Source organism: Microtus oregoni, unplaced genomic scaffold (assembly GCF_018167655.1).
Source record: "Microtus oregoni isolate MIOR12 unplaced genomic scaffold, Mior012 000013F_ref0000133, whole genome shotgun sequence".
NCBI classification, from domain to species: Eukaryota; Metazoa; Chordata; class Mammalia; order Rodentia; family Cricetidae; genus Microtus; species Microtus oregoni.
In genome coordinates, this window is record NW_024543072.1 from 2285892 (window position 1) to 2302530 (window position 16639).

Genomic DNA, 16639 nt, shown 5'->3' on the forward strand with positions numbered 1-16639 from the left:
GCTGAAAGAAGGGGGAATGTGGGAAGGTCAGGAGGCACAGAGCTGGAGGCATCTACAGTTTCCTTCCCTCAACCCTTGATTCTCCTGGAAGGCCATTGTCACCTGTGGGACTCTTGGCATTGTCCTTTTCTGTTACCCATGTGTAGTAGACTTGGACTTGATGTAGAGAGGCAGTCTGGCAATCCATGAATCACAGTGTTACCTGGGCCGAGACATAGGTTGTCCAAGTGTGAATGATGCTTATCTTTTCGTAGGCGCTCTAGCCGGGACAACTCTCTGAAGAGCAGCATGGAACGGTGTGATAGAGAACAGCCAGGAAGGAGCTCTCAGGACTTTGGATGCTGCCCAGTACCGACTCATGAAAAACCAGAATATGTCCTGCAGAAGATACTCCAAGAATCATCTCATCATTTAGAAAGAATATCTCCCATTGCTGACCCCAAACCCCCACCTTTACCCCTCTCAGATTTAGGGCAGCCCCGGAAGTCACCTCTGACAGGCACTGATAAGAAGTACCCCCTAATGAAGCAGCGTGGGTTCTACTCTGACATCCTCAGTCCCGGAACCTTAGACCAGCTTGGGGTGAGTGTGGCAGATGTCCCTTGCCAGCTTCAATCCCTGCCAGGTGGGTTCCATTCGCCCATCTTTTTGTCCCACTCAGTGTCAGTCCATTGGTCCACTTAGCTACCTGACTGTACCTATGTATCTGTCCATCATCCATTTGCTCTACCACCCACCTAGCTCATCCATGCTTCAGGTCACCACTTGTCAGTTCATTGCTATGCTCTTCCCATGTGCCAGACCCAGAGCTGAGCACAGGAGACAGAGTAAAGATAAGACATTCACATCCCCGCTGTGATGGCCTTCGGAAGTTCCCCAGTACCAGCTCTGGTTAAGAAGGGGTGTGTGGATGAGGCAGCATTCTGCTGAGATCTAAAAGCTAGTGATTTACTTGCTGGATAAGATAGGGGCTGAAGAACATGTCAAGCAGGGAGAAATGCAGGTTGGAAGACCCTGGGATCCCGAGAGAAGGCGTGGCCCGGGTAAAGAAGTGCGTGTAGAATGTAAACAGAGAGATCAAGGGATGATGCTGGGGCCTGGAGGGAGATGAGGGAGACGGGAAGGAAGCTAGAAGAGGGTTCCCAGAGCCCTGCAGGTTCCGAGCAGCCTTAGGGAGATTTTAGGCAGGGGAAAGAGTGGAGAAGCAGCGAGGATGCACTGGTACCCGGCTCACCAGTAGTGCTAGAGTGGCCCTTGGGAAAGGAACTAGCTAGAGACAACTCCTGGCTTTGCAGTTTCGGACACATGCTGGGGTGTTCTCTGGAAGGAAACTATGCTGGACTCAAACAGGGCAGCCAGGGGTGCCCCAGGTGACCTCAGTCTGTCATCCACCATAGAGTTTGAACAATGTGTATAAGCTCACCCCCACACTTCTGGGGTGCTCTCTGGTGGGCAGTTGGGAAACACCCAGCCTTAGGATCATCCCTGGATCCTGACTGTCTGTGGGATGTTTATACACGCTCAAGGTTTTGTGCTTTGTTTCAGAATGTGTGCCGTGGCCCCTACCTGTCCCAGAATTTGATTCGTAAAGCTGACCTTGACAAGTTTACCCCCAAAGGTCAGTACTGGGAGGTTTGAGCATATAGTGTTAATGGACATTCAGACTATCTCAGGCCTCGGGGAAATGGCCTCTTCCTGCAGAAAGTCTTAGCTTCTTCAAGGGTGAAATGATATTAGTGAATTATGGAGCTTGGCAAAGACCCAGTTCACAGTAGTGCTTTGTCCTGACCCTCAGAGGAGCTGAGGGAGAGCCTGGCCTTGGGCTCCTGAGGGCCATAATTCTCTCTACTGGCCTAGGCTCGGTAGGGTTTGAGTTTTCCTTATCCCTCAGAATATGACTGTCGGGAAGCCAAGGTCATGTTTGAACCGTATCTGAAATGGAGCCTGGCACAGGTAGATGCCAGAGAAATCTTTCCTAATGGAGAGAGGACTATCAGTGGGCTTCATGGCAATTCTCAGAGCATGCCTGGAAGCAAGGAGAAGATGGCCTTAGCAGAGTCTAGGTTATAAGAAGGGATTTGCCCCCATTGTTTTCCTTCTTCAACAGACAATATAACCCTTCCATCAGACCTAGATACCCCACGGTCCCAAGCATCCATCCCTATTTATACCCCAAAAAAGGCTTTGCTTCTTCCTAACACTGTTCAAAATAGCTCTGTCAGTCCCCAAGTCTGTGAACCCCTTAAAATGGCCCAGAAAATATCAAAACCATAGACATAATGTGTGTTTGTGCACGGGTCTAGCCCGTTCTCAACCGTCTCACAAGCACTTAGGATTTGGGAAATGGCACTGAACCCGGGTCTCAGCCTGCAAAGGATGTGAATGGTGCACCTCCCATCCATGGCAGAGGTGGGCCATAGGGAAGGGCAGTGGCTCAGCAGCCTACTCACAGAAGGAGAAACATCCCAACAGGCCCCAGGGTGTTGTCAGGCACTGATAGACGTCTATTCAGTGACTCGAGGCATCAGCAAAATCTCAGACACTAACCCAGGCTTCTGTGTGATTCCAAAGGCTACCCCTAAAATTAGCTCATGCCTCTAACTGCTTTTTTACTCCAGAGAGGAGGTGGGGTCCCAGGAGGGGATCACAGGGTCACACAGAACCTAGGGGAGAGTAGTAACACATGGTGTTCTACAGCATAGTCCCACACCCTTTTTCTTTACCTATATGGTCTCGGTTCATCTGTGTTTCAGAATACCCCTGTCCTGGCTAGGATGATAGGCCGACCTACCTACAACTCTCTTCCCACTGTCTCCCTCTCCCAGAATTAGAATGGAAGCCTCTGTCTGTCGTTGTCTAAATAGGGGCAGCACCCGTTTGGTGACACAAGGGTCCCATAGAGGCCACTCCTACGGTATCCAAAATGCCTCAGTCCCGGAAACAAGTCCAAAGAACATGTGGGGTTCAGACTCTGACATGTAACACACTGTGGGTGTCTGGGATTGAGTAGCAGGGAGGGCAGCCCCCACTTTATCTGCCTGTCCAGCCATGGCTGTAACTAGCATTGGTCCCCGGTATCAGAATAATTGGTAGCTTGTGAGGGAATGGGCAATGCTGACCTTGGACTGGCATAACAGCCTGCGGTTTCTCATTTCTCCCGACCCTGCCAAGCACCAGGCAAACCTAAGCGCTGCACATCGCAGGACATGCCACCCTGCATCCTGTCTGAGGACATGCCTTATGGGGTGGCTCAGAGTAGAGCTGTTGGTCCTGGCCCGACCCCTCAGCTGCTCATGTCTCCTCCACCCACAGTTGAGTCGTTCAAGGTCCCTGAGGACTTCCAGGAGCGTGTGGAGCAGCAGCGCATTGGCACCACCACACGGCGGCACACTCAGACGGACTTCCCGATCCAGGCCTATGAACCCAAGGTGCAGGTCCCATTCCATGTGCTGCCTGGCCAGTGCCCTCGGAAGACTGAGATCGAAAGGTATGCCATGAGGGCTGCAGAGGGAGCCTGCCCTGGGGGGGGGGGGGGCAGCATCCACCAGGCTCCAGGGGTGGGGCACTGCAGACCATGAGGTGACAAGCCCACAGCAGGGCATGTGTAAGTGTGCAAACAACTCTTTTTAAAAAAAAAAAAAAAAACAGGAACAAATGGCTTTCCTTGCTGTGGAATTTGGGAGGGTAGCAATTAAATCAATGAAATGAGGCTGCCAGGGCAGGCTAGAAGGGATAGTTGGGGCCCTGGGTCTTTACTGACATCCCTGAAGCTACCTCATAAGATCCTATGCCATCCTATGACTCTCCCTGCTCTGGCTAGGAGAAAACAACAATACTTGCGCCTGGACATTGAGCAACTGTTGGCCGATGAGGGCATCGACTCCAACAAGCTCATGCCCAGACATCCAGACCCGCAGAACCCGCAAACCATCGAACAGGGCCATGACCCACTCTTCCCCATATATCTGCCATTGAAGGTGAGCTGCACTGCCATGATTGCTGATAGGTGGTGATCCTGAACCCCAGGGGAAGCTCAAGGAGTCACATGACAAAGGGGACTCCCACTTCAGCCATAGGCACTCATTTCTCACATGATGGAATAACCACAACTCACCCCAGGTGTTTGTAGATCCTGGGTTGAAGCAGACGTAGCCCCCACACAAGTAAGTCATCATTTCCCCACTTCTTCCCTGGAATTGTATACAGACCATGTGCCTGCTCTGTACCCCAGCCCTGGCCACAGGCATCGGTAAGCAGCCAGGATGAAGTGTGTACTAGGATCCTGACCCCCTGACTAGAGCCCCTGGTGATGGGAGCTTACGAAATGGGGAGAGGAGGATGTAGGAGGGATTTGGTACCACTTTCTCAAGGTACAAACAGGGGAACTGAATCTGGGGAGGAGAAAGAGGGAGCATAGTCAGACCCCGGCTCTCGATGTCTTCTCCTCCCTTCCTCTGTGGCCCTGTGTATCCCGTGGCTGGAGCCCCTGTGGGAAGCAGAACTGACCAAGGTCACCCTCTGGGAGCACCGAGTTTTTGTTGTTTCTGATCAGCATGGATTTCTCAGGAAACCCCAGAGCTATCTGTCCCCTTAGGCCTGAGCTCAGTGTTTCCCCACAGAAGTCAAGAGAGCCCACGTCCTCCTCTGAGACCCTGGTCACCCTTGCACTGAGCCCTGAGTGACTTGGCTAGACATATATCCAGGGCAACACCCCTCGTTCAAACACTGGGGGTCAGTGGAAGCAGCAGAGCTCTTACAGATCAGTCTAGTACTGCCTGGAGCTAGCTACTGAGGCTGCAGAAGCCTCTGGCATGCTCAGTTTTGCTTGGGCACTAGGGGAACTGCTTCATTGGACAGTTGTCTGTTTTTGCCAAGGTGTTTGATAATGAAGAGTTTGATTGCCGAACTCCCAAAGAGTGGCTCAACATGGGCTTGGAGCCAGGATCTGAAAACAGGAAGCCTGTCCCTGGAAAAGCCCTTCTTCCCACCGATGACATTCTGGGCCATGGTAAGTAGGACTACCCTGGGGTTGGGAAAACTGTCTTGTCCCAGCAACCCCTTGCCAAGACACTCAGTCTGCCCCGGGACCAGGTAACCAGGAGAGCTAAAGTCTCTGTTGAAGTTCCCCAGCTATGGCACAGTCCAAGAATCTGGACACAAAGACCAAGGACAGTGCTGTCAGGAGGACTGGGGACAAGACAACAAAGAAACAAACTTTGGGAGGTTAGGGAGATGGCTCAGTGGGTAAGAGTGTTTGTTGCCCAAGCATGAGGACCTGTTCCAGATCCCCAGAATTCAGGCAAAAAGCAAAGTGTGGTGGGCACACCTGTAACCACAGTACTAGGGATGTGGGGAGAGTGGGGAGATCACATGGGCTTGCTAGTGCCAGCCTGACCAAGAGATGGTGAGTTCTGGGTTCGGTGAGATATCTGCTATCAAGGGAGCAGGCAGAAAGCAACAGAGGAAGACATCACACACACACACACACACACACACACACACACACACACGGAAATGTTTAAGGGCACAGTTACAGACCATCCATCCATCCTCTCCTGCTCTCAGCGACTCCTCTTTCCCTCCTGGGTTTTTGAGACAAGGTCTCTCTGTGAAGCCCTGGATGCCCTGGAATTCACTCTATAAACCAGGCTGGCCTAAAAATCATAGATACACTTATCTCTGTCTCCCAAGAGCTGGGATTAAAGGTGTGCACCACCACCCAGTTTCTGCTCTTTCTCTTGCGTGAACAGCACACTGTCACAGAGTTGCTCAGAGAGGCATGCCTACACAAGTTGTCACATACATCCATGGTCACATTCACTATGTCACACACCATCCCCCTTCCTGGCATGTTGTATTCAAACACATTTCCACCACATTGTCACAAATCCACACCACATCCTAATGTGTCTACCCCACAGTCACATCCTCCACGTGTCCTCGTGTGTCTACCCCAGTGTCACATATCCTCCACGTGTCCTCGTGTGTCTACACCAGTGTCACACATCCTCCACGTGTCCTCATGTGTCTGCCCCAGTGTCACACATCCTCCACGTGTCCTCGTGTGTCTATCGCAGTGTCACACATCCTCCACGTGTCCTCATGTGTCTACCCCAGTGTCACACATCCTCCACGTGTCCTCATGTGTCTATCCCAGTGTCCCATCCTCCACGTGTCCTCATGTGTCTATCCCAGTGTCACACATCCTCCACGTGTCCTCATGTGTCTACCCCAGTGTCACACATCCTCCACGTGTCCTCGTGTGTCTACCCCAGTGTCACACATCCTCCACGTGTCCTCATGTGTCTACCCCAGTGTCACACATCCTCCACGTGTCCTCGTGTATCTACCTCAGTGTCCCATCCTCCACGTGTCCTAATGTGTCTACCCCACTGTCACACATCCTCCACGTGTCCTCATGTGTCTACCCCAGTGTCCCATCCTCCACGTGTCCTCGTGTGTCTACCCCAGTGTCACACATCCTCCACGTGTCTTCATGTGTCTATCCCAGTGTCACACATCCTCCACGTGTCCTCATGTGTCTACCCCAGGGTCACACATCCTCCACGTGTCCTCATGTGTCTACCCCAGTGTCACACATCCTCCACGTGTCCTCATGTGTCTACCCCAGTGTCACACATCCTCCACGTGTCCTCATGTGTCTACCCCAGTGTCACACATCCTCCACGTGTCCTCATGTGTCTACCCCAGTGTCACATCCTCCACGTGTCCTCGTGTATCTACCCCAGTGTCACACATCCTCCACGTGTCCTCGTGTGTCTACCCCAGTGTCACACATCCTCCACGTGTCCCTGTGTATCTACCTCAGTGTCCCATCCTCCACGTGTCCTAATGTGTCTACCCCACTGTCACACATCCTCCACGTGTCCTCATGTGTCTACCCCAGTGTCCCATCCTCCACGTGTCCTCGTGTGTCTACCCCAGTGTCACACATCCTCCACGTGTCTTCATGTGTCTATCCCAGTGTCACACATCCTCCACGTGTCCTCATGTGTCTACCCCAGGGTCACACATCCTCCACGTGTCCTCATGTGTCTACCCCAGTGTCACATCCTCCACGTGTCCTCATGTGTCTACCCCAGTGTCACACATCCTCCACGTGTCCTCATGTGTCTACCCCAGTGTCACACATCCTCCACGTGTCCTCATGTGTCTACCCCAGTGTCACATCCTCCACGTGTCCTCGTGTATCTACCCCAGTGTCACACATCCTCCACGTGTCCTCGTGTGTCTACCCCAGTGTCACACATCCTCCACGTGTCCCTGTGTATCTACCTCAGTGTCCCATCCTCCACGTGTCCTAATGTGTCTACCCCACTGTCACACATCCTCCACGTGTCCTCATGTGTCTACCCCAGTGTCCCATCCTCCACGTGTCCTCGTGTGTCTACCCCAGTGTCACACATCCTCCACGTGTCTTCATGTGTCTATCCCAGTGTCACACATCCTCCACGTGTCCTCATGTGTCTACCCCAGGGTCACACATCCTCCACGTGTCCTCATGTGTCTACCCCAGTGTCACATCCTCCACGTGTCCTCATGTGTCTACCCCAGTGTCACACATCCTCCACGTGTCCTCATGTGTCTACCCCAGTGTCACACATTCTCCACGTGTCCTCGTGTATCTACCCCAGGGTCACACATCCTCCACGTGTCCTCATGTGTCTACCCCAGTGTCACATTCTCCACGTGTCCTCATGTGTCTACCCCAGTGTCACACATCCTCCACGTGTCCTCGTGTATCTACCTCAGTGTCCCATCCTCCACGTGTCCTAATGTGTCTACCCCAGTGTCCCATCCTCCACGTGTCCTCGTGTGTCTACCCCAGTGTCACACATCCTCCACGTGTCTTCATGTGTCTATCCCAGTGTCACACATCCTCCACGTGTCCTCATGTGTCTACCTCAGGGTCACACATCCTCCACGTATCCTCATGTGTCTACCCCAGTGTCACATCCTCCACGTGTCCTCATGTGTCTACCCCAGTGTCACACATCCTCCACGTGTCCTCATGTGTCTACCCCAGTGTCACATCCTCCACGTGTCCTCGTGTATCTACCTCAGTGTCCCATCCTCCACGTGTCCTCATGTGTCTACCCCACAGTCACATCCTCCACGTGTCCTCATGTGTCTACCCCAGTGTCACACATCCTCCACGTGTCCTCGTGTATCTACCTCAGTGTCCCATCCTCCACGTGTCCTAATGTGTCTACCCCACTGTCACACATCCTCCACGTGTCCTCATGTGTCTACCCCAGTGTCACACATCCTCCACGTGTCCTCGTGTGTCTACCCCAGTGTCACATCCTCCACGTGTCCTCATGTGTCTATCCCAGTGTCACACATCCTCCACGTGTCCTCGTGTGTCTACCTCAGTGTTCCATCCTCCACGTGTCCTCATGTGTCTACCCCAGTGTCACACATCCTCCACGTGTCCTCATGTGTCTACCCCAGTGTCACACATCCTCCACGTGTCCTCGTGTGTCTACCCCAGTGTCACACATCCTCCACGTGTCCTCGTGTGTCTACCCCAGTGTCCCATCCTCCACGTGTCCTCGTGTGTCTACCCCAGTGTCACACATCCTCCACGTGTCCTCATGTGTCTACCCCAGTGTCCCATCCTCCACGTGTCCTCGTGTGTCTACCCCAGGGTCACACATCCTCCACGTGTCCTCGTGTATCTACCCCAGTGTCACACATCCTCCACGTGTCCTCGTGTGTCTACCCCAGTGTCCTTTCCTCCACGTGTCCTCGTGTGTCTATCGCAGTGTCACACATCCTCCACGTGTCTTCATGTGTCTACCCCAGGGTCACATCCTCCACGTGTCCTCATGTGTCTGCCTCACTGTTACATGTCTACCACAACTGGCACACCCTTTCCATCATATATCCATCAGATGCCACCCACATCTGTTTACTGAGTTTCTGTTTGGTTCCCACAGTCATTAAGTCCCAAAGAAATCACACAGATGTCTATATTAATGATAAACTGATGGGCCTTTTAGCTCAGGCTTCTTATTAACTCTTATAACTTACATTAGCCCATTATTCTTATCTGTGTCAGCCACATGGCTCAGTACCTTTTTCAGCGGCGTAGTCACTTCTTGCTTCTTCAGTGTCTGGACAGGACTGGGGAGGAATGGGCTTCCTCCTTTCTAGAATCTGTTCTCATTGACCTGCCTCTACCTCCTGTCTGGTTGTCCCGCCTATAATTCCTGCCTGGCTACTGGCCAATCAGTGTTTATTTAAAACATAATTGACAGAATATAGACAATTGCCCCGCACCACACATCTGTTAACAAAATGCCTATGGTACCTCCATTGTCCTCTGATCTATGGCCCAATGGGCACTGAAGTTCTCTTCAATTGCCTGCTATTAGGAGCAGTGACAGGGCCTGCCTGCATGACTGGTCCTGTGCAGCCTTCATAGGAAGGTTCTTCAGGCTGCTCCGTCCCCTCTCTGGGGTGGATGGTGATGTGTGGAGAGAGTAGTTCCAGTCATCCAGTCATCAGGTGGAAGACAGGACTAGATGAGCAAGAACAGGGCTAAAAGTGTGTATCCTCTGGGAGGCCCATGACAGTTCTCTGAGCAGGCTACAAATATGTTTCATTTGAAAAATATATTAATACTGGAATCAATTTATCTGAAGCAGACAAGAAGCCCAGAGTGTTTCCTTTACTTTGGGCTTAAACTACAGAAATGTTTAACTAAATTGATTCCAGTTCTCCAGTTCCTGGCAATTAAGCCATAGAGAATGGGAAGCATTAACCTTAAATATGCTGAATTCCAGCCTTCTTGCTTCACTGGGGCCCTGGCCTTGAGCCAGGTACACTAGAGCAAAGAGGGGCTCACAGGGAGCATCTGTCAGGGACCTCGTATTTTGTCTGATAGTCTCTTGGGACATATTTTCCTATAAGTTGAGCCAAGATGAAGATTATTTTTTCAAAAAGGAAACATCCCAGGAAGAGAGAAAAGCAAAGTAGAACCAGATAGGTGAAGGGCACATGGCGGTGCTTCCTTGACTATCTGATGTCAGAGGCAGGCGCCATCTTTCTGGAATTACAGCCTTCCTTCCTTAACCCATACTGGAGAACCCATTTTAAGCCATTCCATGTGGAGAAGTCCTCTGCAGGCTACTGTGCGTGCATCTTACTTTTCCAATAACATATTTAATACCAACTATGCTCCAATCTCTGTCCTGAGTCCAAGTCTTTAGCTGTGCTTAAGGTGGGACAAAAATGGCTCCTGGCCTTGGGGAACCGACAACAGCATGACCAAGAATAGCAGGTTAGAGAACTATGTGCAGCAGAGATGCTTCTCCAGGGAGGAACCACTTGAGCAGGGGACAAATCATCAGGCGGTAGTCATGGCCGGTGCAAAGGGCCTGAGACAGAGCAAGCCCAGAAGTTACACTGATAGGCAGACACACGGTATATGAGCAGAAAAGACAGACGTTTTTGACCCTGCCCTGCCCTGTCCTGTCCTGTCCTGTCCCATAGTGGTCAGTGGCTATATCCAGAGGTGTCTCGGTCACCTTAAAAAGGTCATCTAAGTTCACCCATGATGACCACTTGTGGTCCTCAACCGTTTAATTTCTGATTTTTGTTTTGTTTTCTTTATGGATATTTTGCCTGCATGAATATCTGTGCACCATGCATGTGTACCTGGTGCCCTTAGAGGCCAGAAAAGCGTGTCAGATCCCCTGAAATCAGAGTTACAGACAGTTGAGAGTTGTCATGTGGGTCCTGGGAATTAAACCTCAATCCTCTGGAAGAGCAGCCAGTGCTCTTGACTGCTGAGCCATTTCTCCAGCCCCCAACCCCTTTAAAAAGTTTTTCATTTTGAGACAGGGTGTAACCGAGTTGCCACACTGTCCTTGCACTCACATGGTAGCCCGGTCTGGCCCTGAACCTTTGGCATACCAGTGTGGCCCAGAGTGCCACCAGGCTCTGCACTCCACAGGGCAGGTTTTTGTTTGGCCACACCTTTCATGGTTCCCCATTCACCTGTGTCTTTCTCCACTCAGGTGAGGGTTGTACCCCAAGGCCTAGTCTTTCTGGGTCCTCCTGTGACTGAGGCTTTCTCAGAGGTCAGCTCATCTGAGAGGAAGCAGATAAAAGCTGGAGCCAGAAAGGGGTGTCCTGGGAAAAGAGACACCAGTGTAGTCACCTCTGAGCTCTATTTACAACATTGGCTGCCTCACTCAGAAACCCCTCTGTTTTAGAGGACCCCAAGAATCAGAACCTGGATTATAAGTGGTGTGATGTTGGCGTCCTTGACTACGACGAAGAAAAGAAACTGTACTTGGTGCAGAAAACTGACAAGGGAGGCTTGGTGCGCGACGAGATGGGGATGCCCATCGTGAATGGAGGTGTCACCCCCAACGGTACAAGTTCCATGCCTTTCCCGGGTAGATCCCAGCTTGAGCGTGGCCCAGCCTGTGACTACAGCCCAATCCCACCAGCTCAGTTCTGAATTCTACCTACCTGATTTTATTAGCCAGGTCCTGTCCCCTGACCAGTTTGAAGCAGAGGACCTGGAGAAGGCAGAGGGCCACTCACTAGCCTGTGGGCTGTGAGCAGCTGGCCCCGTGGCTTTCAGCATGGTATCATAAATGAAACCAAGTTAGTCATATTTGCTCTGGAGCATGGAAGAAGGGAATAGCCACCTGGATGGCCACCCCTGTGTAACTCCTGCCAAGGCATACTCTTTACAATTTACAAAGTATTTTCACATGCATCCATTATACCTTATGAAGTGGGCAGAGCAGGAAATGACGTTTGACCTTGAGGAGCACCACACCCTGAGATAACAATGACAACTTGCTCAGAGGCAACAGCTGAGGCAGAGCCAACCAGAACCCAGTACTCCAGCCCAGAGTGCCTGACTATGTGTCCCTTTCACCTTCCCACCCACCCCCAGGAAGGCCACCTCTTCTGGTCTCCCAGTACTGGGTGCCGCGAATCCAGCTGCTCTTCTGTGCTGAAGATCCTCGCGTGTTCACACAGCGCGTGGTCCAGGCCAACGCTCTGCGCAAGAACACAGAGGCGCTGTTACTGTACAACCTGTATGTGGACTGCATGCCGACTGAGGGCCAGCGGGTCATCAACGAGCAGAGCCTGAGCAAGATAAAGCAATGGGCTTTAAGCACACCGCGCATGCGCAAAGGGCCGCAGTGAGTCCGGGTGCTGCAGCCTCCCTGAACATTTCTTTTTTTTTTTTTTTTTTTTAAATTTATTTATTTATTAAGGATTTCTGCCTCGTCCCCACAACCGCTTCCCATTTCCCTCCCCCTCCCCCGATCAATTCCCCCTCCCTCATCTGCTCGAAGAGCAATCAGGGTTCCCTGACCTGTGGGAAGCCCAAGGAGAAAACAGTCCAAAGAATCAATGAAACAAAAAGCTGGTTCTTGGAGAAAATCAACAAGATCGACAAACCCCTATCCAAACTAATTAAACGACAGAGAGAGAACACGCAAATAAATAAGATCAGAAATGAAAAGGGGGACATAACCACAGACACAGAGGAAATTCAGAGAATCATTAGATCTTACTACAAAAGCCTGTATGCCACAAAACTGGAAAATACTCCCTGAACATTTCTATGGGGGTAGTGTTGCCAGGGTACAGAGCAACCGCTAACACATCTCTGCGGGGTGATGTCTTAGTTGGGGCTTCTGTTGCTGGGGTGAATCACCATGACCAAAAGCAACTTGGAGAGGAAAGGGTTTATTTCATCTTGTCCTTCTGGGCCCATCACTGAGGGAAGTCAAGGCAGGAACAGGAATCCAGAGGCAAGATTGCTGCTTCCTGGCTTGCTCCTCATTGGCTTGCTCAACCTGATTTTTTTATACAGCTTAGGACCACTTGTTCATGGGTGGGCTAAATTCACTCACAGCAATCATTAATCAAGAAAACATCCTAAGCCGGGTGGTGGTGGTGCACGCCTTTAATCCCAGTACTCTGGAGGCAGAGGCGGGCGGATCTCTGTGAGTTCCAGGCCAGCCTGGTCTACAAGAGCCAGTTCTAGGACAGGTTCCAAAAGCTACAGAGAAACCCTGTCTCAAAAAACCAAAAAGAAAACATCCTACAGACCTTGCCAACAGGCAATCTGATGGAGGCATCCTTCAACTGAGGTTTCTCTTTGCAAATATCTCTAGCTTGTATCAGGTTGGCACAGGTGACTTGCTGTTCAGTTCCCTCACTGTAGATAGAGCCTGACGTACTCATGAATTCTTGTGATGTTGAAAGGACTGGAGCGCACTGACGCCTCTTTCTACTCTCCATGCTGAGGCACGGCTTCCTCAGGCTAACCCTGTGACTTTTTGCCCTGCCCTCTCATTCTTTGAGTATGCTCCTACTTCCTGGCATAGCAGGAAGTCCTGGGCTTAATTTGTATATTCCATATCCAGTCTTGAAACTGCCTTTTAAAAGAAAAACCTTTTAAATGTTGTTTTTATGTGTGTGAGTACCTGTTCCTATGTCTATGCAACATGTGTGTACCTGGTGTCTGTGAGGACCACACGTGGGAACCAGAGTTACAGACAGTTGTGAGCTGCCATGTGAGTGCTGGGAAGTGAACCCAGGTCCCCGAATAGGCTCTTTCTCCAAGAAGCTCCAGTTGCTTTTAGTGGGGAGTTCAGAAGCCAGGACTTAGGCATTAAATGTATTGCCACAAGTTCCTTAGAGCAGACAGGGTCAAGGGGAAATGTTCTTCTGGACACAATCTTATATCTAGCACCTCTACCTCTCCTTGTTTTCCCTGTGTCGATCTGTTTTCTTCAAGCATGAGCCCAATACCTTCAGACTGACTCTGATGTCACATGGCTCATTCTCACTTTGACATACGTGTGACTGTCTTCACCTGAAGAAAATCGATTCCCATTGTTCAACACACGTTGCCTTATATGGTCCGTCCTTGACTACACCAATAGTAGCTTTGAATGGGTCGTGCCAGTTAGGAAAAAATAAACTCGGTACGGTTTCTAAATTTCATTTGTCTGTTTTGAGACAGTCCTGAACTCATCATCCTTCTTCTACAAGCACTCCAGCACTGGGGTTACAGGCATGGGCCGTCACTCCAGTCCTGGGGTTATAGGCATGGGCCGTCACTCCAGTCCTGGGGTTACAGACATGGGCCATCACTCCAGCACTGGGGTTACAGGCATGGACCATCACTCCAGTCCTGGGGTTACAGGCATGGGCCGTCACTCAAGTCCTGGGGTTACAGGCATGGGCCATCACTTCAGTCCTGGGGTTACAGGCATGGGCCATCACTCCAGCACTGGGGTTACAGGCATGGGCCATCACTCCAGCACTGGGGTTCAAGGCATGGGCCATCACTCCAGCACTGGGGTTACAGGCATGGGCTGTCACTGCAGCACTGGGGTTACAGGCATGGACCATCACTCCAGCACTGGGGTTACAGGCATGGGCCATCACTCCAGCACTGGGGTTACAGGCATGGGCCGTCACTCCAGCACTGGGGTTACAGGCATGGGCCGTCACTCCAGCACTGAGGTTACAGGCATGAACCATCACTCCAGCACTGGGGTTACAGGCATGGGCCGTCACTCCCAGCTTCTCAATAGACATTCTGGCACTTGTATCCTTTTTCTCTCTTTAGGATGGGAGAATATAGTCAAAGTATTGTGTTCAAAGCTGATTTGATTTGAATCTTTCTCGCCAATAGGATAATTTATATATCTTATGAGATGTAGTTTGGCTCGATTAGTTTAATTTTCTAAGTTAAGATTTTAAAATTACATTTGGAGAGAGAGAAAGAGATGTGTACATGCCACAATACATATAGGGGTCACAAGATGACTTTTGGGTATCTGTTCTCTCCTTCTGCTATGTGGATTCTGGGAACCAAATGCAAGTCATCAGGCTTGGTGACAAACACCTTCACCCTCCGAGCCTTCCCACTGGCCCTCAGTTTGTTTCTCCTACATATAAACTATATTTTCATTCATAATTAAACTCAGCGGAGTGTATGAACCCGCTGACTTCCTGTCTCCCCCTCTGTGGCAGGGTCCTGGAGCACCTGAGCAGCCTGGCCAGAGAAGTGAGCCTGGATTATGAGCGAAGCATGAACAAGATCAACTTTGACCAGATTGTCTCTTCTAAGCCAGACACGTTCTCCTATGTGACTCTTCCCCAGAAAGAGGAAGAGAAGGTACCGGATCAAGGTGAGAGCCAGCGGACTCTGGCTGCCCACCTGGCCTGCTCGCCCACCCGCCTCTCTTTCTGTTCAATCACTAAGGCCTCATAAACCTGGTACTCACTTGTGCCCACCCTGTCCCTAGACTTTATACCTTTTTTGCCAGATACCCAGGAAAATCTTGTCCAAGGAACAGTGTGTGTATGTGTGTGTATGTGTGTGTGTGTGTGTGCGTGTGCGTGCGCACACGTGCTCTTGCAGACATGCGTGCATGCACGCACATGTTTCCAAATAATGCAGAAGCCACAAGGTAAATATGTACCAGGAAGCCATTGTCAAAAGTAGACATTAGGATCATGATAGTCAGATCCCAAAGGTATATAAGCCTTTCTTCCTTCAGTAACAAGAATAGAGTTGGCATTGTTACAGCTCCATGGACGTGAAAGATCAAGTCTCAGAACAAACTCAAGAGTTCTCCTTGCTTTGAGCCCAGCCATACATGCGGAGTACATTTCCTGGTCACCACTTCTTGTGTGTGTTGTGCCCAAGATACAGGCTGGGATGTGGACAGCAGCCAATATATTCCCTCTTTGGGGTCCCAGGGTAGGCTCCTGACCAGCCTCTGGCTTCATATAGCGTGGATAGAAGATAGGGAGGGGTCCACGAATGAACCTGGAGGGACTCTCAGGGCAGATGACTCACTGTGGGCCTCAGGGCTCCTCCCAAAGGCTAGAGTAGGGAAAGATTGGTTCTGGGAATGAAGTGACTCTCCTGGGAAGGAAGCGGTTGTGTCCCCTCCATCAAGCACTCTAGATAAGTCCTGTCCTCAGTGTGTTCCAGGCAGGTCTGATGCTGGCTTTTGCCCCCACCTCTGCAGGGCTGGTGAGTATCCCCAAGTACCCCTTCCGGGAGCAAAAAGAGGATTTCACTTTTGTGTCCCTGCTCACTCGGCCAGAAGTCATCACTGCTCTGAGCAAGGTGCGGGCTGAATGCAACAAGGTGACCTCCATGTCCCTGTTCCATTCAAGCCTCTCCAAGTACAGCCGCCTGGAGGAATTTGAGCAGATCCAGTCTCAAACCTTCTCCCAGGTACCTGGGCATCTGAGCATGGAGGATGGGGCCTCAAGCCCTTATGGGAACAACACAAGCATCAGGGCCTGCTGGAGTGGGGCAAGGGTGGAGCCAGGGTAGAGCTCGTCTTGCAAGGCAAGGAGAATCAGGGTGGGCTTCCTTTCCAGTCCCTCTGAGCCAGCCCTGGTGGCCTTAGGGCAGATCTCCTATCTTAAGGGAGATCAAGAACCACACCCCAGGGTGTGAGGGCATAGCTGCAGCCTCTCTCCACTCAGTTCGGTCTTTCTCACATCTGTGTACTCCCCTCTCTGCCTCCTCCTCTTCTATGTGTCTGCCTCTTTCCCACGGCTGTTTCTGAGTCCCTCCAAGCAGCTCTGGACCCCA

General features: G+C 51.1%; 1 protein-coding gene across 1 annotated transcript in view; it reads left to right on the plus strand.

The window, feature by feature from the left end:
• The first annotated feature begins 288 nt into the window (after positions 1–288).
• Dnah1 (dynein axonemal heavy chain 1) overlaps positions 289–16639 on the plus strand; it is a 63238-nt gene continuing 46887 nt past the window's right edge. Inside the window, exons 1-9 of the mRNA XM_041662738.1 lie at positions 289–582; positions 1546–1618; positions 3313–3487; positions 3821–3977; positions 4876–5008; positions 11247–11408; positions 11945–12197; positions 15055–15212; positions 16062–16273. Of these exons, the coding sequence (XP_041518672.1) occupies positions 289–582; positions 1546–1618; positions 3313–3487; positions 3821–3977; positions 4876–5008; positions 11247–11408; positions 11945–12197; positions 15055–15212; positions 16062–16273 (1617 nt within the window). The remainder of the gene's footprint in view (positions 583–1545; positions 1619–3312; positions 3488–3820; positions 3978–4875; positions 5009–11246; positions 11409–11944; positions 12198–15054; positions 15213–16061; positions 16274–16639) is intronic.